The sequence below is a fragment of the Sporisorium graminicola genome, chromosome SGRAM_22 (genome assembly GCF_005498985.1).
Source record: "Sporisorium graminicola strain CBS 10092 chromosome SGRAM_22, whole genome shotgun sequence".
Classification (NCBI taxonomy): domain Eukaryota; kingdom Fungi; phylum Basidiomycota; class Ustilaginomycetes; order Ustilaginales; family Ustilaginaceae; genus Sporisorium; species Sporisorium graminicola.
In genome coordinates, this window is record NC_043731.1 from 518,619 (window position 1) to 538,853 (window position 20,235).

General features: G+C 56.5%; 9 protein-coding genes across 9 annotated transcripts; 6 read left to right on the forward strand and 3 right to left on the reverse strand.

The window, feature by feature from the left end:
* Positions 1 to 525: 525 nt before the first annotated feature.
* EX895_003786 (uncharacterized protein) lies at positions 526 to 1,518 on the reverse strand (the record flags this gene model as incomplete). The annotated part of the gene is made up of 2 exons (XM_029884384.1): positions 526 to 1,394; positions 1,503 to 1,518. 2 exons carry the CDS (start codon positions 1,516 to 1,518, stop codon positions 526 to 528), a joined length of 885 nt encoding a protein of 294 aa, XP_029739094.1.
* A 499-nt stretch (positions 1,519 to 2,017) lies between these two features.
* On the forward strand, positions 2,018 to 3,138 carry EX895_003787 (uncharacterized protein; the record flags this gene model as incomplete). The annotated part of the gene is made up of 2 exons (XM_029884385.1): positions 2,018 to 2,034; positions 2,124 to 3,138. 2 exons carry the CDS (start codon positions 2,018 to 2,020, stop codon positions 3,136 to 3,138), a joined length of 1,032 nt encoding a protein of 343 aa, XP_029739095.1.
* Positions 3,139 to 3,219: 81 nt separating this feature from the next.
* EX895_003788 (uncharacterized protein) lies at positions 3,220 to 5,076 on the reverse strand (the record flags this gene model as incomplete). The annotated part of the gene is made up of 1 exon (XM_029884386.1): positions 3,220 to 5,076. One exon carries the CDS (start codon positions 5,074 to 5,076, stop codon positions 3,220 to 3,222), a length of 1,857 nt encoding a protein of 618 aa, XP_029739096.1.
* A 343-nt stretch (positions 5,077 to 5,419) lies between these two features.
* Positions 5,420 to 6,998, forward strand: EX895_003789 (uncharacterized protein; the record flags this gene model as incomplete). The annotated part of the gene is made up of 3 exons (XM_029884387.1): positions 5,420 to 6,337; positions 6,420 to 6,820; positions 6,935 to 6,998. The coding sequence occupies 3 exons, from the start codon at positions 5,420 to 5,422 to the stop codon at positions 6,996 to 6,998; spliced, it is 1,383 nt and encodes a 460-aa protein (XP_029739097.1).
* A 1,295-nt stretch (positions 6,999 to 8,293) lies between these two features.
* EX895_003790 (uncharacterized protein) lies at positions 8,294 to 10,117 on the forward strand (the record flags this gene model as incomplete). The annotated part of the gene is made up of 1 exon (XM_029884388.1): positions 8,294 to 10,117. The coding sequence occupies one exon, from the start codon at positions 8,294 to 8,296 to the stop codon at positions 10,115 to 10,117; it is 1,824 nt and encodes a 607-aa protein (XP_029739098.1).
* A 1,386-nt stretch (positions 10,118 to 11,503) lies between these two features.
* On the forward strand, positions 11,504 to 12,337 carry EX895_003791 (uncharacterized protein; the record flags this gene model as incomplete). Its single annotated transcript, XM_029884389.1, has 2 exons — positions 11,504 to 11,559; positions 11,641 to 12,337. 2 exons carry the CDS (start codon positions 11,504 to 11,506, stop codon positions 12,335 to 12,337), a joined length of 753 nt encoding a protein of 250 aa, XP_029739099.1.
* An 895-nt stretch (positions 12,338 to 13,232) lies between these two features.
* On the forward strand, positions 13,233 to 14,993 carry EX895_003792 (uncharacterized protein; the record flags this gene model as incomplete). Its single annotated transcript, XM_029884390.1, has 1 exon — positions 13,233 to 14,993. One exon carries the CDS (start codon positions 13,233 to 13,235, stop codon positions 14,991 to 14,993), a length of 1,761 nt encoding a protein of 586 aa, XP_029739100.1.
* Positions 14,994 to 16,049: 1,056 nt separating this feature from the next.
* On the forward strand, positions 16,050 to 17,510 carry EX895_003793 (uncharacterized protein; the record flags this gene model as incomplete). The annotated part of the gene is made up of 1 exon (XM_029884391.1): positions 16,050 to 17,510. The coding sequence occupies one exon, from the start codon at positions 16,050 to 16,052 to the stop codon at positions 17,508 to 17,510; it is 1,461 nt and encodes a 486-aa protein (XP_029739101.1).
* Positions 17,511 to 17,720: 210 nt separating this feature from the next.
* On the reverse strand, positions 17,721 to 19,190 carry EX895_003794 (uncharacterized protein; the record flags this gene model as incomplete). The annotated part of the gene is made up of 2 exons (XM_029884392.1): positions 17,721 to 18,677; positions 18,756 to 19,190. 2 exons carry the CDS (start codon positions 19,188 to 19,190, stop codon positions 17,721 to 17,723), a joined length of 1,392 nt encoding a protein of 463 aa, XP_029739102.1.
* Between the last annotated feature and the right edge of the window lie 1,045 nt (positions 19,191 to 20,235).

A 20,235-nucleotide genomic window follows, 5' to 3' on the forward strand; every position in this document is an offset into this window, starting at 1 on the left:
GACATACTTGCTCTCTTCAGCCTCGGCGACATCGCGCGCGACGTTTCGGACGTAAACGCCGACATGGAGCTTCTGACCAGATTCCTGCATGAAGGTCTTTTACCCAGAGCTGCCTCGATCCGAGCCACATTTGCTGATGCCGATCCAATTCGTGACATCCTCAACATACTGGAGTCGATGCAAAGGCTCAAAGAAGCCAAGCAAGACAAGCAAGCCAGCACTGTGTCATCAGTTGAGCGGCCGACTTCTCAAGTCGAAGAAACGGAGTGGGTCCCACTCGAGCGTTTTCCGAGCTCTGCAGTGTCGAGCTAGTAGTGGTCTCCTTTTGGTCTGCTCCGCAGTTGGCTGCATACTACAAAAAGTGTCGAACAACATGGATCAGCCGTTGGCGCTCAAAAGCCCATCAACATGGTTGAAATGCTCAACGGCGACTCGAGTCGACGCAGAAGAAACGAAATTGAGGAAAGGGTGTTGCTTGTTTGGAATGATGGCGAACGACATGCCAAATTTACACGGCAGTGAAGCTCACTTCTGCTCGCTAAGCACCTTTCGAACTATTCTCTCGACCATGCCTTCCAATGCCTGCGATGAGGCGGGACCCACAGCGTTGCCCACAGCCTGCCGTCCAGCGTCGATACTGTTGGCCGCCTCTGCGTGATCCTCCGCATCCCTTTCAAGCGAGCCCAAGACGGCACGGTGTACGTACTTGCCCACCATGTCGAGTTCCACATTGACCGTGTCGCCTGGCTTCTTCTTGCTTAGTCCGATGACCTCCTGTGTATGAGCGATGAGCATGACGGAGAACTCGACAATCTCCTTCTTGGGCGTCTGTGCGTCTTCTCGTACGTCGCCTGCTGTTGAGTTGGAGGGCAGAAGTCCGCCTGTTGCGGCAGATACCTCGATCAGCGTCAGCGAAGCGCCGTCAAGTGTAACGTAGCCTTTAGGGATGAGGTAAGGCGAGAGGCTGGATGGCAGCGGTAGGGAGTCGGGTCTGTGTTGCAGCCTCAGAGTGATAGTAAGGGCATTCCCGTTGGGAACGACAGATCGGATGAGAGCGGTAGTGTCGACGTGACCCTGCACAAAGTGCCCACCGAATCGCGTATGCGCGTCCATGGCACGTTCGCAGTTGACTCCGTCCCCGACCTTGAGCTCGCCCAGGTTGGTCTTCTTGAGCGTCTCGGGAGCCACGCCAATCTTGAAGAAGCCACCGTGGCTGGATTCGGATGCATCGAACTCGGTGACGGTCAAACAGGTTCCATTGACGGCGATGCTATCACCGATGTGGCAGTCTTTGAGGATGGCAGCGGCCTTGCCGATGGTCATCGAGTACCCTCCGCCTCCTGATTTGGATTCATCTTGCGGCGAGATGTCGATAATGGGAGCCAGAAGCTCGACTGCAATAGCAGCATGATAAGGAACCACACAATGTTCGAACAATGTTCAAATGGAAGGCTGTCAGCTACGATGGTCTTTGAGTGAGAGTTGGTGCTTCCCGTACTTACCGATCCCAGTGAACATTGTAGTGGCTTGTACCTCGCAGTGAGACAAACGGTGATGCGATTATGCTGGAAGTGGCTAACTGATCTTTGCGATGCCGTTTTAAGCTTACGCTCGCTGTTCGAAGTAGAGAGCAGAGGACGAAGGTATCATGTCAAGCGACCGCGGACTGCCACCGCCGCGAGGCAGCCATGTTTCAACCGGGCTTTAGAGCGGTCAAAGCTGCTCTGTTAACTCCACATCCCTTTCGGGAAGCTTAGAGCTTCTTGCGGCAAATTGTACTATCGTGCGATAAGAAGAAGCTTCGGTGAAACTCCGTTCGCGGCCTTGGCTGGGCTTGGCTGGTGCATTTGGTCCGGAAAAGCACATCATGCAGTTCTATTACGACAGAAAAATGACTCGGTGGGGAAGCTGGAAGAACAGGATCATCTTGGCTTTGCTTTCAACCTCTCACCATCAATATCGAACATCATCTGCACTCGGAATACTTCTACGATTATGTCGGTAGCTCAAGGAATCAATGTGGCCATCATCGGCGTAGGCTTGGTCGGAACTTCGGTCATCCAGCAGCTCACCACCGTCGCCGGTCTGTCGTCCAAGCTGCACATTGTCGCGTTGCAGAACAGCAAAAAGACGCTTCTCAGCACCCCAACTTCGCCGCTCTCGCTGGCTGGATCGGCGGACTGGAAGACGCTGCTCGCCAACAGCCCTACCTCTGCGCTTGCCCTGCCAGACTTGATCTCTGAGTTGCAAAAGATCACGCGCGATTCGGGACGTCACACTGCTGTGGTGGACAACACGTCGGACGAAAAGGTGGCTGCGTTCTACCCGCACTTCCTCGCGGCTGGTCTGAGCGTTGTGACCCCGAACAAGAAGGCGTTCTCGGGACCCATCGAGCTGTACAGCGATATCCTCAAGTACAAGTCGAACGACGTTGCTGGTTCCAAGGGACCACTCGTCTACCAGGAGTCCACCGTGGGTGCCGGTCTGCCGATCATCTCCACGCTCACCGACCTGGTCGCCACAGGTGACGAGATCACCAAGATCGAAGGCGTCTTCTCCGGTACGCTCTCGTACATCTTCAACGAGTTTTCCACCCCCAAGGGCGGTGATAAGAAATTCTCTGACATTGTCAAGTTCGCCAAGGAAAACGGCTACACGGAGCCTCACCCTAACGACGACCTGTCTGGCTCGGACGTCGCGCGCAAGCTTGCCATCCTGTCCCGTTTGGTGCCCGAGCTGAAAGACGCGCTGCCTCAGGGATACTTGAGCGTGCCCACGCACTCGCTGACCCCTGCTCCGCTCGCAGACGTCGCGTCGGGCGAAGAGTACGTCAAGCGCCTCCCCGAGTTCGACGCTGACTACGACGCGCTCAACAAGGAAGCGTTCAACAACGGCTCGGTGCTGCGATACGTCGGTGTGATCGATGTCAAGAAGGCCGAGATCAAGGCTTCGCTCGAGACATACCCGGCGTCGCACCCGTTCGCTTCCTCGCTTTCGGGCTCGGACAACATCATTGCCTTCCACACCAAGCGCTACTCGGCCCGCCCGCTGCTCGTTCAGGGCTCCGGTGCAGGTGCTGATGTCACCGCCATGGGTGTTGTCGCTGATCTCATCAAGATTGCTGAACGACGTTCCTAAGCAACGCGCACTTGTAGCCCACGGTGGAATGGTAGATTTGCAACATGATAGGATTTTGTGTGGAGAGTTTCGACGGCTAACTTAGTCAAAGACAACTTTCTTGCCCTGCGGTTTGACCTGAGCCATGAGCTCCTTTTGCTTCTGCTTTGCGATCCAAGATGGGTGCATCTCCTGCGACTTTGGCGCTGCCGCCGGTGTTGGCTTTTGGGCGCCACTCCTTGCTCCCGTCTCGTGCCTCGCCACCGGAACTGCAGCCGGTGGCGGCGCCCTCACCACGCGCGGCTGCTTCGGCAGCGGAGCAACCGGTCCCCCCCATCCTCCATCCTTCTTCACCGGAGGCTGGAATGCTGGCGGCCTCTGCCTTCCACCTCGAACGGCATTGGTGGAGGAAGGGTGTCGTTCGAGCTTGGCCTGTTTCTGCTTCTCGCGCACTTTGATGTGGTTGGCGTTGGAGCCGTATTTCTTCTCGTAGAGCGCTTTGCGTGCACGTTGGCCCATGCGATTCTTGCGTTCCTTTTTACTGCTGCCGGACTTGAGCTCGGAGAGATCGCGGTCCGCGAGATCGGCTTCGGCGTCGGACCACTCGTCGTCGGAGCGGCCGGCGATGAAGCCGGTGGAGAGGGAGGGAAGGAAGGTCGATGCGGTGGAGGACTTGGTCTTCTTGGTGGGCTTGGAGGAGGAGGAAGAGGCTTTGCGCTTGCGGGGTCGCGTGGAGGAGGAGGAGGTGCTTGCGTCAGAGTCCATGTCCGAGTCGGAAGCGTCGTCATCGCCATCTTCGTCAGAGCTCGAGGCACTGCTGTCATCGCCGTTGCTGTTGCTGGCACTGTCGTCGCTAGATTCATCCGAGTCCTGTCGACTCTTTCGCTTCCGCTTGGTCGGTGTTTCGTCTTCGGCCTCGGACGCGGATTCGGCACCAGAGTCGGACCCAATCATGTCGTCCCATTGGGACAAGTCTCCAAGCGCTTTCATCTTCTCGCTCCCAATGCGCATGAGCTGCTCTTCGTCCGCATCCTCGCCCTGCTCTTCGTCGTCGTCATCATCGACTAACGCTACTCGACGAGGTGTGTCTTCCTCGGAATCGGATTCCTCCTCTGACCCCGACCACTCGCGTTCTTCCTCGCCCTCCTCCGCTCTGCCCTTGCCCTTGACATCCTCCTCTACCTCCTTCTTGTTGCTGGCCGCAGTCTCGATCCTTACTAGCTTCTTGAGCTCTTCTACAAACTTGCCCACTTCGTCCGCCAATACCTTGGAAGAAGCGATCTTGGCCTTCGCCTTCTCCACCGCCTTATCCCCGTCTGCTACGACGGGATCACTCAGCACTGCCTCTCCTAGCATCTCTTCATCCCTGACCATCTGCAAGTAGACATAGTCCGCTTCGTCTGCGCTCTCCAGCTCGGCCGGGCGGGGCATCAGCTTCGCTTTGACCATCTTTGTAATGAGCGCACGACCGGCAAGTAGAGCAGTATCGATCGACTTGAGTGCGACGAGCTCCTTTTCGGCAGCTTCGGCCTGGTCGGCGAGGGAGGCCTTCTTCCGAAGACCTTTGAGCTTTTTGATGAGCTTTTGCACTTCGAAGGTTTTGCTCTTCTTGGCGGTGGCGCGGAGTGTTTTGGCGACGTGGTGCAGTTTCGTTCGGGCTTTTGCTGTGTCGAGTTTTGGAAGCGCTCGGGCGTCATCGTCGTCGTCGTCGCTTTCTGTGGCAGACTCATTATTGTCATCGACTTGTTCCTCTTCTGAGTCGCTAGTGGTATTATCGTGAAGTCCAGAGTCGGAGTCGATGTTGGAAGCTTGATCGTGGTCCGAGTTTTCGGCTGATACCGCTTCCTCCTCCTCTACGGCTGAGCGGCTGGAGGAGGCTTCCGATGAGGAAGAATCGGAAGCTTCTGGCGAGGGAGAAGGCGCCTTGCGCTTGCCCTTTCTAGCAGGTATGCAAACCATTCTGTGCAAGCGGAGTTGTCGCTGTGGAGGGAGTGGTGGATCAGAGGAGGAGAAGGAGGAAGAGGCACAAGGAAAGGGCTGAGTGGAGAAAGCTAGACAGAATTCCAAAAATTTCAGTTTCGGAAGACGGGAAAGAAAAGTTCTCCACTGTTAAACTGCTATAGCATCCAGAAGAAAGCGGGGAATTCCTCGGCGTCCTTCAAGGCCAATTACCCTCGCCCGGCCCATGCTTGAGCTTCTAGATACGCTCATCCTTATCAAGCAGCCTGCCAGCTGGCCTTCCTTGCGAACATCACCTTCCGCGGCAACAACACACGGAGACACAGTCACAGCCGCAAACAAGATGCTCTTGAGATCGCTCAACCCGGCCCGCACAGCATTGAGGAATGCCACTGCGCTTGGTCGCCTGGTGCCGCACGCTCCGAGCGCAACCCGATGCTATACGCCCGGCAAGCTGCACATCAATGCGGGCCGAATGATGAAGACGCTCCACGACACGTGCGAGTGGGGTGCAGCTCATCGATATGGAGACGACGCCTTCGAGACAGGTATGGCTCGCCTGACGCTGGACGATAATGACGCGATCGCCAGACGCTGGTTGTGGGACGAGGCACAGAAGCTGGGCTGCTCGGTGACCGTCGACGAGATGGGAAACATGTTTATGGTGCGAGAAGGCAGAAGCGAGGGACCCCCCACGGCGATGGGCAGCCATCTCGATACCCAACCCACAGGCGGAAGGTATGATGGCATCCTGGGCGTCATGGCCGGTCTGGAAGCGCTCCGCACCATGGATGAGCACAAGATCGAGACCGAGTATCCAGTCGCGCTCGTCAACTGGACCAACGAGGAAGGCGCACGCTTCCCGCAGTCGATCGTGGGCTCGGGTGTGTGGTGTCATGATGTACCCCTCGAAAAGGCATGGGGTCTGCAAGATGTCAAGAACGCCAGCTTGACCATGAAGTCCGAGCTGGCAAAGATCGGATTCCTGGGGACAACACGCTGCAGCCACGAGGCGACTCCACTGGCAGCCCATTTCGAGCTGCACATTGAACAGGGTCCGATCTTAGAAGCGAGCGGCAAGAAGGTTGGTGTGGTCCAAGGAGGGCAAGCGTACAAGTGGTTCGACATCAACATTCGCGGGCGCGAGTGTCATACTGGCTCGACACCGTTTGATACGCGTTCGGATGCGATGTTGTGCGCGTCGAGGATCATTGTTGAGAGCAATCGCATTGCTAAGCAGCATAAAGGTCTAGCCAGCACTGTGAGTACACGTCAACCAGCAAGACCGCATTACAGCTAGTAACTGACAGGCTCTCGTTCATTTCCCCTTTTCGGCCTCACAGGGTATCCTTCGCCTGTCGCCTGGAAGCGTCAACACCTGCCCCGGCCACGTCTTTTTCACGCTAGACGTGCGCCATCCCTCGACAGACAAGCTCGCAGCGCTGTGCAAAGAGATCGAAGCAGCAGCACACCGCATCGCTTCGCAGGAGAGCGAGAAGGGCTGCGAGGTTGACTGGCTCGAGACTTTCCACAGCCCCGCCATCACTTTCCACCCTGACTGCATCGCCAGCGTTCGCAAGGCAGCCGAGGCGCACTACGGTGCCGAGCAAGCCACCGATATCTACAGTGGTGCCGGCCACGATACTTGCTCGACGAGCAAGGTGTGTCCCTCAAGCATGATCTTTATCACCAGCAAGGATGGGATCTCGCACAATCCAAAAGAGTACTCTTCGCCCGAAGATTGGTATGTAGGATGATTCTGGTGAGAACAAGAGGCGATACACGGCACAACACTGACTTTGCATTGATTCGCGTCAAACCTTGAATTTGCGTCCGTTGCTGCGTCTTTGCCAAACAGTGCGATCGGAGCACAGGTGCTGATGGACGCTGCTCTGCTGTACGACTCGCAAAGACAGGGTTAGTCGGTTGCGGATCATGGCAAACTGGGAGCAAGAGCGAGAGAAAAGGTGGCTAGTCTCTGAAATTTTCCGGCGTCAGCCCCGCATTGCATCGTGGCGCTTTCAACATTTTAGTGTGGAAGCGACTGTCGAGCTTGTTGTGTACTTTGAAGCTGGTCAGTCGACCTGCTTGTTTCTCACGGCTTTTAACCGTGGGCGAACCAGATGAAACGATAGTTGGTTGGGGCCTGAGCGTCAAATGATGGCGGATAAGGCGGCAGCGAATGACTCGCTTGGCGAGAACCCGAGTTTTCCAGTGAGCCTTATTTCCTCCCGTCCAAGCTATGATCGACTTTCTCTCTATGGCACAGGAACCAATACTCGACTGCTGCCTCGTTCTAAGTTGACCCCATCGTGCTTAGAATGGTGACTGACCATACCACGATATCTGCCATAGCGGCTGCTGAGCTGGTGGTTGCTGTGGATGTGCGCCGTGCAACGAAGCCGATCCGTGCGCGTTGCATGTGCATGTGCATGCATGTGAGAAGACAGTGTTGGCGCAATTTTCACATTGAAAAAGAACGCAAGAAGGCATGATTGTTCCCGAGGCAGAAGAGGTTCTTTTCGGTAAAGGTTGTGTAATAGAAGAGCGCAAGGGGCATGGATCTAAGACACGGATCAGAAGGAATGCCTCCCTCGCCTACCGCTCAACGAACCCTTGGTGTGAGAAGTTGACCCGAACGTCTCAACCATATCTCGGCAAAGCGGCGTTGTCTGCAAGGCAACCCCAATGAGAAAGAACCTTGACACCTCTGCCTGACCAGTCTGTTCACCTTCTCGGCTTTGCCATGCCGTGCACGTCCCACACGCACCATCACACCCGCAGCACTTCATTTGGAAAAGCGCACGTCGACTATTGATGTGATTGTGGCTGCGATTCGTTCGTCGACTCTTGTGTGGCAACTCGACTTTGGGTCGGTGACTTGGGTTGTTGGTGCGCAAGGGTTCAAACAGCGCAAAACGGTCACGGTGTTGGTCCCGTGCCACGTCAACTTTTTGCCCCGCACATGCGCATGTGCACGCGCACATGCCACCCGTGCCATCGTAGCTATAAAGTCTTGCGTTGGAAGGTGTTGGTCTCAGTCCTTCCCTTCAAGAACGCCCGCCGCTCCTCTCCTCCTTCTCATCTAGATATAACGCTTTATTCTCAAGTGCTTCTCGACATAGCCTAACCAGCGCTGCTTCCCCTTGATTCGACCTAGCTGCTCTTGTCCTCGTCTCTCTCCCTCTCGCATACCCTTGACGAGCCCCGTTCGAACATGGCTACTCCATCCACTGACACGGGCGTTAAGGCCACCGACTTTACCGAGTTCGACTATGTGATTGTCGGAGGTGGCACGGCCGGTCTCGCCGTCGCCTCTCGGCTCTCGGAAGATGCCTCGGTCACCGTCGGTGTTATCGAAGCCGGTCTGTGGCGACCCGAAGACCCCAAGATCAACTACCCGGCCTTCATCGGACAATCGTTGATGAACCCGGACTACGACTGGTGCCTCGAGACCGAGCCGCAGGAGCACTCGAACGGACGTAAGTACGCTTGGCCGCGTGGCAAGGTACTTGGCGGCAGCAGTGCCCTCAACTTCCTCGTGTGGCAGCGCGGCTACAAGGGCGAGTACGATGACATTGGCAAGCTCGGCAACGACGGCTGGTCGTGGGATGACTTTGCCACCTTCTCGCGCGCATCCGCTACGCTCGACAAGCCGTCGACTGAGCTGCAGAAGGCCAACCTGGCTACCTGCGATGAAGAGCTTCACGGCAAGAACGGTCCGATTCAGACGTCATACAGCAAGTGGTACACTGAGGCGCAGAAGCCCTGGTTCGACGCACTCAAGAGCCTCGGGGTGTCCAACATCTCGGACGGCCTGAGTGGCAGCAACAGCGGATTCTGGGTCTCGCCCGTCACCGTCGACACCAAGAAGAGCGTGCGCTCGTACTCTGCCAGCGCCTACTTTGCGCCCAATGCAAGCCGCAGCAACCTCAAGGTCATCACGGGCGCACATGCTTCCAAGATTCTCTTTGCCGATCAAAAGTCGTCCAGCGGCGATCTGGTCGCTTCGGGCGTCGAGTTCGTCGTTGACGGTCAGAAGCACACGGTCAAGGCTCGCAAGGAGGTGGTGGTGAGCGGAGGAACTGTGCACAGCCCGCACCTGCTCGAGCTGTCCGGTATCGGCAAGGCAGAGGTGCTCAAGGCGGCCGGCGTCGAGCAGCGCATCGAGCTCGACGTGGGCGAGAACGTGCAGGACCACATCTACTGCACCAGCTCGTACAAGCTCAAGCCTGGCTACATTACGTGGGACAAGATGCGCCAGGATGACTTTGCCAAAGCGGCCATGGAGCAGTACCATGGCGAGGGCGAGGATCGAGGTATCATTGCTTCTGCCTTCTCTGGCTTCGCCTATGTGCCTCTGAAGCAGTTCCTCTCTGCAGATGAGATCGCCAAGATCAAGGACGATGTAGCCAAGGTCGACTGGTCCAAGTACTCCAAGGGTGTGCAGGAGACGGTCAAGATGCAGCTCGCTCGACTCGAGGACGAGAAGTGTCCTTTCACCGAGTTCATTTTTGCACCTGGCTTCTTTGCCACTGCTTCTCCTCCCGCAGACGGTCAGGAATACTACAGCATCCTCTCGTGTCTTCAGCAGCCCTTCTCTCGCGGCAACATCCACATCACCACCGCCGACGCTCAGGCGCCACCCAAGATCAATGCCAACTACTTTAGCGTCGACGCCGACCTGGAAATTCTCTCCAAGTCGGTCAAGTACTGCGAGACCATCACCGGCGCCTCGCCACTCAAGGAGATCACGCTGGCTCGACAGGATCCCAACCCGGACACGTATAGCTCCGATGCCGACTTTAGAGAGTTTACCAAGGACCAGTCCGTGACCGAGTACCACCCGATCGGAAGCTGCTCCATGATGCCGCGCGAGAAGGGCGGTGTGGTGGATCCCAGGTTGAAGGTGTACGGCACGGCGAACGTGAGGGTGGCGGATGCGTCAGTGATCCCGATCCATGTGTCGTCGCACATCGTTGCGACTGTCTACGCGATCGGAGAGAAGGCGGCCCACATGATCCGTCAAGATGCTGCCTAGAGGGGTTAGCACGAATCTGCTTTTGTCTGTTTTGCTCCCTTTCAAATGCAAACCTTTGATACAGAGATCGGCTGAGACGATCAAGGACCGTGACAACAATGACAAGATGTGGTGATGATAGTAGGCGATCACAGCATCTTCTGAACCGCAACTTGCTGTATCTTCAACGCCATCATTTGGTTCTATGCGATTCACATAAGCAGGCGCTTTCTCAACCTGATATCGACTAGCTATCTCCGGAGTCATGTCCACGGTTGCTCACCTCAAATGCTCGTATTGGTCCTATTCGGCCACTCAAAGCATGTCGTTCCATGGAAGTGTCGATTCCATGGAAGTAACGATGGTGACGAGGCTCCGTTGGATATCAACGATGTTAAAAATGGAATATCGGCTTTACTCGGATCGCACACGTGTTGTCTCGAGGGAAACCGAGCCTCAATATCTCTGTCTGAAGCCCGCGGAAACAGGTGTGTACTTGCTTTCCATCGGAACCTGCCAACATCGGAAGGTCGACAAGAGGGAGGATGCTAAGGGGTAGGGCAAGGACGATACAATACTCCTCGGGTATGCATAGAATTGGCGGGTAAGCTCAGGCAGGGTTGTGATCAGTGTTGGCTGGGAGGTTTGCATCGCGACTGTGGGGCGTGGCACCAGAGGAGCTCTGCGTCTTTTCCCAGAGATTCAAGCTGCTGGTTCCAGTAGAATCGACCTTTGGGAATGGATGGCAGACCTAAGATCAGCGTTACAGCTGTTTGCCGCCCTCTCGACAGGACATCTTGGTTTCGGCGATTGAAGGTAATGTGGAGCATTTGGTTTTTTTCAGGCATCACAGCAGAGGTGAAAATAAGTGCTCATCTGCGTAACGACGCAGCAAAGTCGAGGTCCGTGCTTGTAGAAACGACTTTTTCGTCCTTCTTCGATCGGCGTCTGACATTTGACGTTGCAGAGGCCGGCCCTTCACTATATATACAGTACTTCATCATCCACTGGACTTTCTCCTTTCAACTCACCGCCCTCATCTATCCCATCATCGTAAGTGTCATCGTAAGCTGCTGCCTCTTCGCCTCAAGATCGGTCATCATGCGGCGTCGCGTCCTTCGTTCGTTGTCCTCTCGAGACGGTCACTGCCATGCCACCGCACCGACGAGCAGTCTGCATGGGACAGCTAGCGCAACAACCACGGGCCGACAAAGCATGACCACGACCGCGCGAAGCAGCTTCTCGGCCTCTGCCGCACACAGCACACTGAACAGCCCACTTTCTCCATCTGCGTCCCTTCCCCACTTGTCTTCCTCGCGAACTATTTCGACGGCAACTGCTTCTTCTGCCGACCTTTCGTGCACCGGCTCGAACAGTCTCAACAACACACGTAGAACAATCGCAATCATGGCTCACAACACCAACCAGGCTTGCTGCACCATCCCCCCCGTCAAGTCGGACTAGTGAGTATCGTCTTTGCGCTCAGAAGCGAGGAACAGGCTCGATTCTGACGGTTCACTGCACCCATCACTTTGTCTACGCAGCTCGCCCAAGGGCACGATTGAAAAGATTGGCGGCCTGGACTCCTACGTCGTCGGTCCTAAGGATGCCAAAAAGGCGATTGTCGTGGTGTACGACATCTTCGGCTTCCACAACGCTACAAAGCAGGGTGCCGACCTGCTCGCCGACGCCACCAAGGCCCGCGTTGTCATGCCCGACTTCTTCCGCGGCAAGCCCTACCCGCAGGAACAGTACCCTCCCAACACGGACGAGAAGAAGGCGGCCTTCCAGAACTTCTTCGGCAACGCCGGTGACTTCAGCGCGCGCAAGCCTGACCTCGAGGCTGTCGCCGAGGAGCTCAAGAAGGATGGCGCGGCCAAGCTGGGTGTCTCTGGCTACTGCTGGGGCGGCAAGCTCGCGGTTCTCGCCGGTGGCGAAGGCACCAAGTTCACCTCGGTCGCCCAGGTGCACCCTGCCATGGTCGACCCCAAAGATGCTGAAAAGCTGACGGTCCCTATTGCCAGCTTCCCGTCCAAGGACGAGCCCAAGGAGCAAGTGGACAAGTTCCAGGAAGTCGTGCAGCAGAAGCCGTTCGCCAAGGACAGCGTGTACAAGCTCTACCCCGACAGTCACCACGGTTGGGCCGCTGCTCGTGCTGACCTCAGCGACGAGGGCAACCTCAAGAACTTCCAGGACGTGTACCAGCGTTTGGCCGACTTCTTCAACAAGACCCTTGCTTGAAAATGTTGCACAGGAATAGGGAATGCTGATCATGTAGCGAGGTCCATATGCGTCTTTTTCAATTTCCAGAACGGTCTCGTGCTATCGCAACAGAGTGCACGCAACCGACCCGCGGTTATTGAGCGACTGAGTGAGTTTTTTCTGTGGCGATATGTGCACTAGAGGTCGTGCCTTCAGCCAGCATCACCAGACGGTCGACCGTTGGTGGGTGAATGTGATTTCCTCATCTGGCGGTCGAAGTGGTGGCTTTTGAGTTGCTTGCGTCATTTAGCACTGTGCTTTGAAGAGTGGGGCACACAGCATGTCAGTATGATGATACCCACCGCCAATAATGCTGACTTTATGTGGGACCCTGCGTTGGTCCCAGCTCTTCACTTGCCGTTATATTTGGCCGACAGACTGCTCGAGCGAGCCGTCGAATGAGATGGGGTCCTGACGCTCCCATAAAACCGTTGAGTCAAAGCCAGAAAAGTCCTGGTACTTCGCGATAGAGTGCTCGCTGGTACCCGCTCATGCCGTTGACAATCTCCCACTTTGCTCCTGACAGGCAAGCACGCACAGCTTTCGAAATCTACCCACACGTTGTAATGGCAAGAGTCCTGACAACCTGTGCTGTTATAAGCTCCCGTTTTCAGATGTACTCAAGACGGGGCGTCGTTGTGGTCACACCTCTCTTTTCTTTCTTCTCTTCGTTGGTGGTGCCTGTCGACATACTTTTGGTCCCTCTTCACCGTTTGCGGTCGCCCTGTGTGTTGATCGCACAGTGGCACTTCCTTCATTCTTTCTTGCACAATTCTTGATTCAACTGGTCTTTCTGACTCGCGGTCCACAGTTCACGTTCTCTCATCATTGGCAAGTTGGGCAGGCACCATAATCCAGCCACACTCCGCTCAACATGCCGTTGCAGGAAGCAGACAAGCTGTCTTACCGGCAAATCCTCGCGGCCGATCGCAGGAAGTATGGCGCTTACGATCCGTGTCGGATCGCCAAGCTGTTGCCGCCTCGAGAAAAGCTCCAGGAGCCGTCTGGGCGAGCACCCCAGGTGGCGTTTCGACCGAGTTTATGGAAACGAGACGATAGCACTCTCGATGATTCCAGTCGTGCCATCCCATATCGACCCAACACTACGCTACCTGCCAACGCGAAGCCGGACAGCGACCACAGTGATACAGTCGCGTCGAGCATTCCACAGATCAACTATGGCGATGCCAACCCCAATGAGCCCGCTTCATCTGCCGAACCGAGTGCGTTGTATAACGACACTCAGCGCTCTTCCGGTTTGGCGACAGGCAGCAACGTCGGTCTGCAAGACGGCGGAGGCGATCCAATGAGCAGTACGGTCGGAATGGCTGCAGGCATCGTCGCCACGGTGGTGCTCCTCGGTGTGCTTTCCTATCTCTTCAAGCGATATCGCCACGCCTTGTCTCTGCGCTTCTGTGGCAAATCATCACTTCTGAAGATGCGCAAAAAGTCGCAGAGGCTGGCATCGATTGACGGCCTACGAACTGTGTCGACGGACGGACACAAGCACGTCGAGGCGAGTCAGGACAAGACAGGGTCGAGCGACTACCTTGTCAGCGAAGCCTCGCCCAGTCGAGCCGGACCATTCGATCGAGCTATCAGCACCATGCTCTCGGCGACATCTCGCTCAGATGTCGAACCGAAAGTCCAAAACTCTGGCTTCCATAGTGTCAGTCTGGAGGCGATCAGAACGAGCAGCTACCTGAGTGTCCCCTTCCCACCCAAAGCGGTGCTCTCGCACCAGCGCTCGCTCGACTCGATCGCCGAAGTGCAAGAACCTCCCTCTGGCGCCTCTTCCTACTTCGGGCCCACCACCTCGCAGCGGGACAGCCTCGCAATGCACGCCGACACGACACCACCCAAGCGGCTTACCTGGACCGATCGACAGCAACAACCTCAGACGCAGCCTCGACCCAAGACGTCCCCCGGCGAAACCGTTCGATCCTTCAGCAGCTCCACTGCCTCTTCCACAGAATGCTTTGGCACGCCAGACAGCAAGCTCAGACAGAAAAGCTCACCTGCGCGGCCCCAAAGCGCCAAAAGCGGCGGTGGAGGGAACATCGAGATGACTCGGCAGGGGTCGAAGCTCGTCATCCGCCACCGGCCGAGTACAGGTACGCTGCGACGACCGCTTTCGAGCGCCGGGAGCAGTATCCGGAGTGCGCTGCGCAAGACGCGTGCCGTGCAAGGAGAGGAAGACGATGGTGCGATCTGTATCGAGACGGATGGCATTGTCGAGAGTACGTTGCCCGTGAACAGCCCAAGAGAAGGCACGTACGATCTGTCTGTTCCGTCACTTCACGTGGATGACAGTCAGCTGAGGTCTCATTTCAGTAGCGCCAGTAGCGGAATGCCGCAGAACAGGCTGTCGTACGCGATGACGGCTTCACCTGCGGGTAGCTTCAGCTTTGAGATCAAAGATGCTGTCAGGCTGCGCGCTCCTGCGACACTGGTTGCATCCCAAGGTGACGGTGAGACAGGTAGCAAGAAGGCAAGTAGAGAGGGGGGAGGGGCGAGCGAGGAGAGCTTTGTCCGAGACATGGATTGGGATCTCCGCGACTGCACGCTGACCAGCGACTCGCAATGGGCAGAGCAACAGCGCCTCGGCGAGAAGGACACGGTCAAGGGGCAGTGATGGCTGCTGCATGGCCTCGACTCTCGGATCGCGAATGCTGATTGCAGGGCACGGATCTTCTTGTCGACGGACTGTGATCTGACACGGTAGAATTTTTCCGCTCCGGTAATGTAGCCTCTCATCCAAACACCTTGTCAGAAAACGCCGTGTGGAGAGGGATACATTGAGACAGACTAGGCGTTGATTTTGGCTGGCGTCCTAACGACAAAAGCCAGCGCAACGATTCGCGCTGTGGCGGCCAACGAGGCGTTGTCGCGGTGGCGACTGTGTGTGGTAACCCAAATTTACCACCGAGTCGCATGAGTGCTACAACCGCTCCCCAAACGCAGACCCGTCCACGGCACGGTTTCACAAGCGAATTTCCAATGGCAGTGAGCGGCTTGAGTAAAAAATCTCTAGCGGTAACTGCTTGAATCCGTTACGCGAGAGGCTGAGCTTGCAACTTCAAAGTCGAAGCTACCTCGCCGCTACCGTACCCCGCAAACCGATGTTCCCCTTCGTCCAGGTTGGACTCTGCTATTAAATAGCACTTGGGTCTGAAGCAAAGCCGAGCAGGAAATAGAGGGGCGAGCAGCTCGGTGTAGCAGCCACAATGGAGAGTAGCAGAGGTATGTGTTGGAGAACTGAGCTCCATGACAACAAAGCAACGGAACGTATTTGCGGTTTAGAAAGACGACCTTGTTAGGCGCATGTTCTCCGCATTTTTCACGCAACAACCCAAGATGAGTGCCACAGTGCTCAAGTGCCCAGAAGCCGCAGAGACCGCATCCGCGGGTGCATTTTGCGTTTCAACAACCGAGAAAATCATTTCTTTTGTTTGCTTCACTCAGCTCGTCTGTCGTCTGTCTGTCTGTCTCTTTAGGCGTAACCCGAGATTGCAGCCGGTAACACTTACGCCTGCTATGGCCGAACTGTCTATCACACAGGTCACCACCCATTCCGAGCCACCGAGAACATAATCAAACCAGGTCGCTGACCGCCACGTTCGATTCTCTCTCCACCATCATCCATCCAACTCGCCTCTCCCTTACCCACGTTGAGCAGACTCACTTCGACATGGGCTCCATCAACCACAACGACTCTGAAGTGCAGGACGTCATCATCGTTGGCGCCGGTATCTCGGGCATCAACGCCGCCTACCGTCTCAACGATGAGCTGCCTGACAAGAAATACTTGATCTTCGAAAACCGTGACAACCTCGGTGGCACATGGGATCTGTTCAAGTACCCTGGTATCCGTTCCGACTCGGATCTCCACACGTTCGGCTACGCCTTCAAGGAGTGGACCGGTGCCGACATTGCAGAGGGTAAAGAGATCCTCGCCTACCTCAAAAAGGTCGCTGACGAGCACGGCATCTCGGAGAGGATCCGTTTCAAGACCAAGGTGGTCAGCGCCGACTGGTCCACAGAGGAGCGAACCTGGTTTGTCACCGTCGACCAGAACGGCGAGCAGAAAACCTACCGCACTCGCTTCCTCTACACTTGCACCGGTTACTACGACTACGAGTCTGCGCTCAAGGCTGACATCCCCGGCATTCACAACTTCAAGGGTAAGGTGGTGCACCCGCAGTTCTGGGACCTCAAGGAGGATGATTACCGTGGCAAGCGTGTCGCTGTCATTGGATCTGGTGCGACTGCCATCACCCTCATCCCTTCAATGGCCAATGTGACCAAGGACATTACGCTGGTCCAGCGTTCTCCCACCTACATTCTCTCGCTCGAGAAGTACGATCCTATTGCCAAAGTCATCCGCGCAGTTCTGCCACGCAAGATGGCCGCCTTTGTGATTCGCCAGAAGAACATTGCTCGTATCTATGCTTCCTACCACATCTTCCGCACCTTCCCCGGCGTGGCCAAGCGCATCCTCGGCAGGCTCACCGCGATGCAGTTGCCCAAGGATATTCCGCTGGACCCGCACTTCAAGCCCAAGTACAACCCGTGGGACCAGCGCTTGTGCATCTGCCCCGACGGCGACTTCTACAAGACGCTGCGCGAGGGCAAGGCACACGTCGCCACGGGCCACATTGACCAGGTGACCAACAACGAGATCATCCTCAAAAACGGCGAGCGCATCCCATGTGACATTATCATCACTGCCACGGGTCTCAAGCTGCACGTAGGCGGTCACATTGAGACGACGGTGGACAAGCAGCATGTCCGCGCCAACGAACGTTTTGTTTGGAAGGGGTGTATGATCGAAGGTGTGCCCAACTACGCCCTGTCAATCGGTTACACCAATGCCTCATGGACGCTCGGCTCAGACTGCACGGCGCAGTATGTCGTCAGGCTCATCAAGCACATGGACAAGTACCACAAGTCGATGGCGGTGCCCAAGCCATCCAACCGCGAACAGCTGACCGAGGGCCCGCTGCTCGACTTGACTTCGACGTACGTCAAGGAGGCTGAGAAGGATTTGCCCAAGGCGGCGACCACCGGTCCCTGGAGGATGCGCACCAACTACTGGTACGATTTGGTCCAGGCCAAGTACGGTTCTTATGACGATATTGTCTTCAAGTAGATGTATACCTTTTGTTTTTGTTATTCTCCTTCTTTTTTGACTGGAATGCGACTCTAGATGTCTTAATCTGTCTGCGATAAGAGGATCGCCCCAGGTGTGTGAAGGGGACGAAAAGGCGGGGGGGCTAGGTGAGCCTGGCCAATCAATGCAATGGCTGTGCAACCCATATCAAATTTACAGTGCAAGTAGGACAAGAAGAACACAAACACATCACGATCTCTGCCAAACCAGTCTACCGGCGACCCAGGTCTGCTTGACCCTGCCCGTGCTCTTGCACAAGACCACCAGATCGGCATCGCACCCACTCCGCAAGAAGCCCTTGCTCGCGTCGATGCCGAGCATCTTGGCGGGGTTGCTGCTGGCACAGAACGCAGCGGTGTGGATGGGGATCGAGGCGTAGCGCGCCAGGTTGGTGACGCAGTCCGAGATGGGCACGACGCTGCCTGCGAGCGTGTCTGTATGCTGCAGCGTGACTTTGTTTCCGTGTTTGGTGACGTTTTGGTTGTCGCGCCAGGGGTAGGTGCCGTCGGGCTTGTTGGGGTCCATCCAGGGCATTGCATCTGACACGAGCACGCAGCCAGCCGGGTGTGCCGAATAGGCCATGCGCACGCTGCACGGGTGCGAGTGGAATCCGTCCGCAATCAGCCCGTAAAACGGACGAGGCTTGCGCGGCTTGAGGGCGCCGCCCGTCAGCGTCGTCTCACCAGCGCCCTTGGTAGGGCTAGTGATGGGTTGCAGGTCGGTCTCGCTGTCGCCCAGCAGACCGATGACGCCTGGGTCGCGGTGGTTGAACGAGCCCATGGCGTTGAAGAGATGGGTGATGAAGCGCGCGCCCGCTTCTTTTGCTGCGAGTGCCGTGTCGATGTCGCTCGCCGTGTGGCCGATGGACACGGTGACCCCGCGCGAGACGAGCGAGGGAATCGCCGGGAGGATCCCCTCGACCTCGGGCGCGAGCGTAAGAAGCTTCACCGCAGGACTCGGCATATCCAGCCCAGAACTTCCCGTGCCGTACACCTCCTCTAGCGACGCCACCCCCGCCGACGCCGTGCGGATCAGCGACGAGCAGTGTGCACCCTTCTTGTGCGGCGACAGGAACGGGCCCTCGCAATGCCACCCCAACGACGTGGCCTGGTTCGGGCGACTCCTCGGTGCCAGCAGCGGCAGAATCTGTGTCCATCAATCAAACCTCCAGGTCAGTACTTGATATCGCGTGTGCATCCAAATAATTGCTGCGGGACTGCTCACCTTGCGGTACGCTTCGCTCTTCTGCGTAATGATGGTCGGCACAAAACTCGTCACCCCAGTCTCCAGGATCCTCTGCGCAAACTCATCCAGCCTGCTCAAATACCCCGCTTCATCGCCATCCTCAAACTCGCTAAAGTCAACACCGTACCCGCCGTTGATCTGCACGTCGATAAAGCCGGGCACCAGAAAATCGCCGTCCAGGTCAATCGACTCGGTAAACGCGGTTGCCGCGTCGAAGAATGCCGATTGGCCATCGACGATCTTGCCGGTCTCCGGGTCGACGTGGAGCGAGTAGGTGGTGATATCCGCGGGCAGGCTGCCATCTGGGAGGAGCGTCTGGCAGTTGGTGAATTTGAACATGGCCGTTGGGCGCGGTTGAGGTGGTAAGGTGGTGGTGGAGGTGCTTGATGTTGTAGTCGCCGTTGGAACCGGCATGGCGTGCTGGTTATCGAAGGAAGCTGTTCTTGACGTGGCGACCGTTTCGACGACGATGGCGGTGGTGGTGGTGGTGGTGGTGGTGGTGTGAGTATCCTATTCAACGAAGCTCAACCAAGCGGAAGAAGAAGGAGCAAGTCTTATTCCAAACACTTGATCCTGCAACGCTGTCTCGAAGCATCTACGGCACCGGCTTCCAACAGAGCTGCGAGAAGAACGAGCGAATCGAAACCCATTCGCCGTACGGCTTCAAACTCGGAGAAAGTGCCGGCTTCCGTCCACCACAACGCCATGTCCTGTTATGAAATAAACGACTCGAGTGGAGGACATGCTCGCTCCGTTCAGATAGACCGGCAATCCAGAACGTGGTCAGCGCTGACTGTCAGCGAGTCGGTGAATTTCGCCGAGACTTTTTTGACTTGAGCGTCGGTCGGGGCTCGGACCGATGCTACCGACGCTAACTGCCGCGTGTGTGCCTAGATTCTTTCCAGGATGGGCGCCATCGGTGCTTGTCGCGGAATTGGACACCTGCGTCAAATGTCTTTTGCCCGCTATCCCACAGTCAAGCGATTTGCTCGCACACACCGGAAATTTGGTCCGGTCTCGCTCTCTCTTTGTTGTAACGCAGCTCTGTCGTCGTTTGCACTGCTCTCGAGCTGGGCAGCTGTTGAATTGCACTGTAGGAACTTGAGCAGAATTTTTATGCGGTACCGGAAAGAGCTCAGCGGCCAAGTTGGTCCAAGTAGGACAAATCTAGCAGCCGCCGCCCGCAGCGAGCATTCTGAGCGCCTTTGTGAGTGTAATTCACTGGGACGCAAAGCGCAACAAGTCTGTGATCGCCCGGGCTGTGGCTGCTTAGTGGGAGAGGCAAAGGATGGCGATGATGGACGGCCAAGGTGTACGAATGTGGGAAGAGCGGTCCTCAAGCCAGATCCTTGAGCTTAGGCTTGACAGATAAGGAAAACCGGCTTCTGGTCGGCGTCCAAGGCTTCCAGAACGTGCGACTCTACTCCTCCGTAGTCCGAACTTTTCTATCTGACACTTG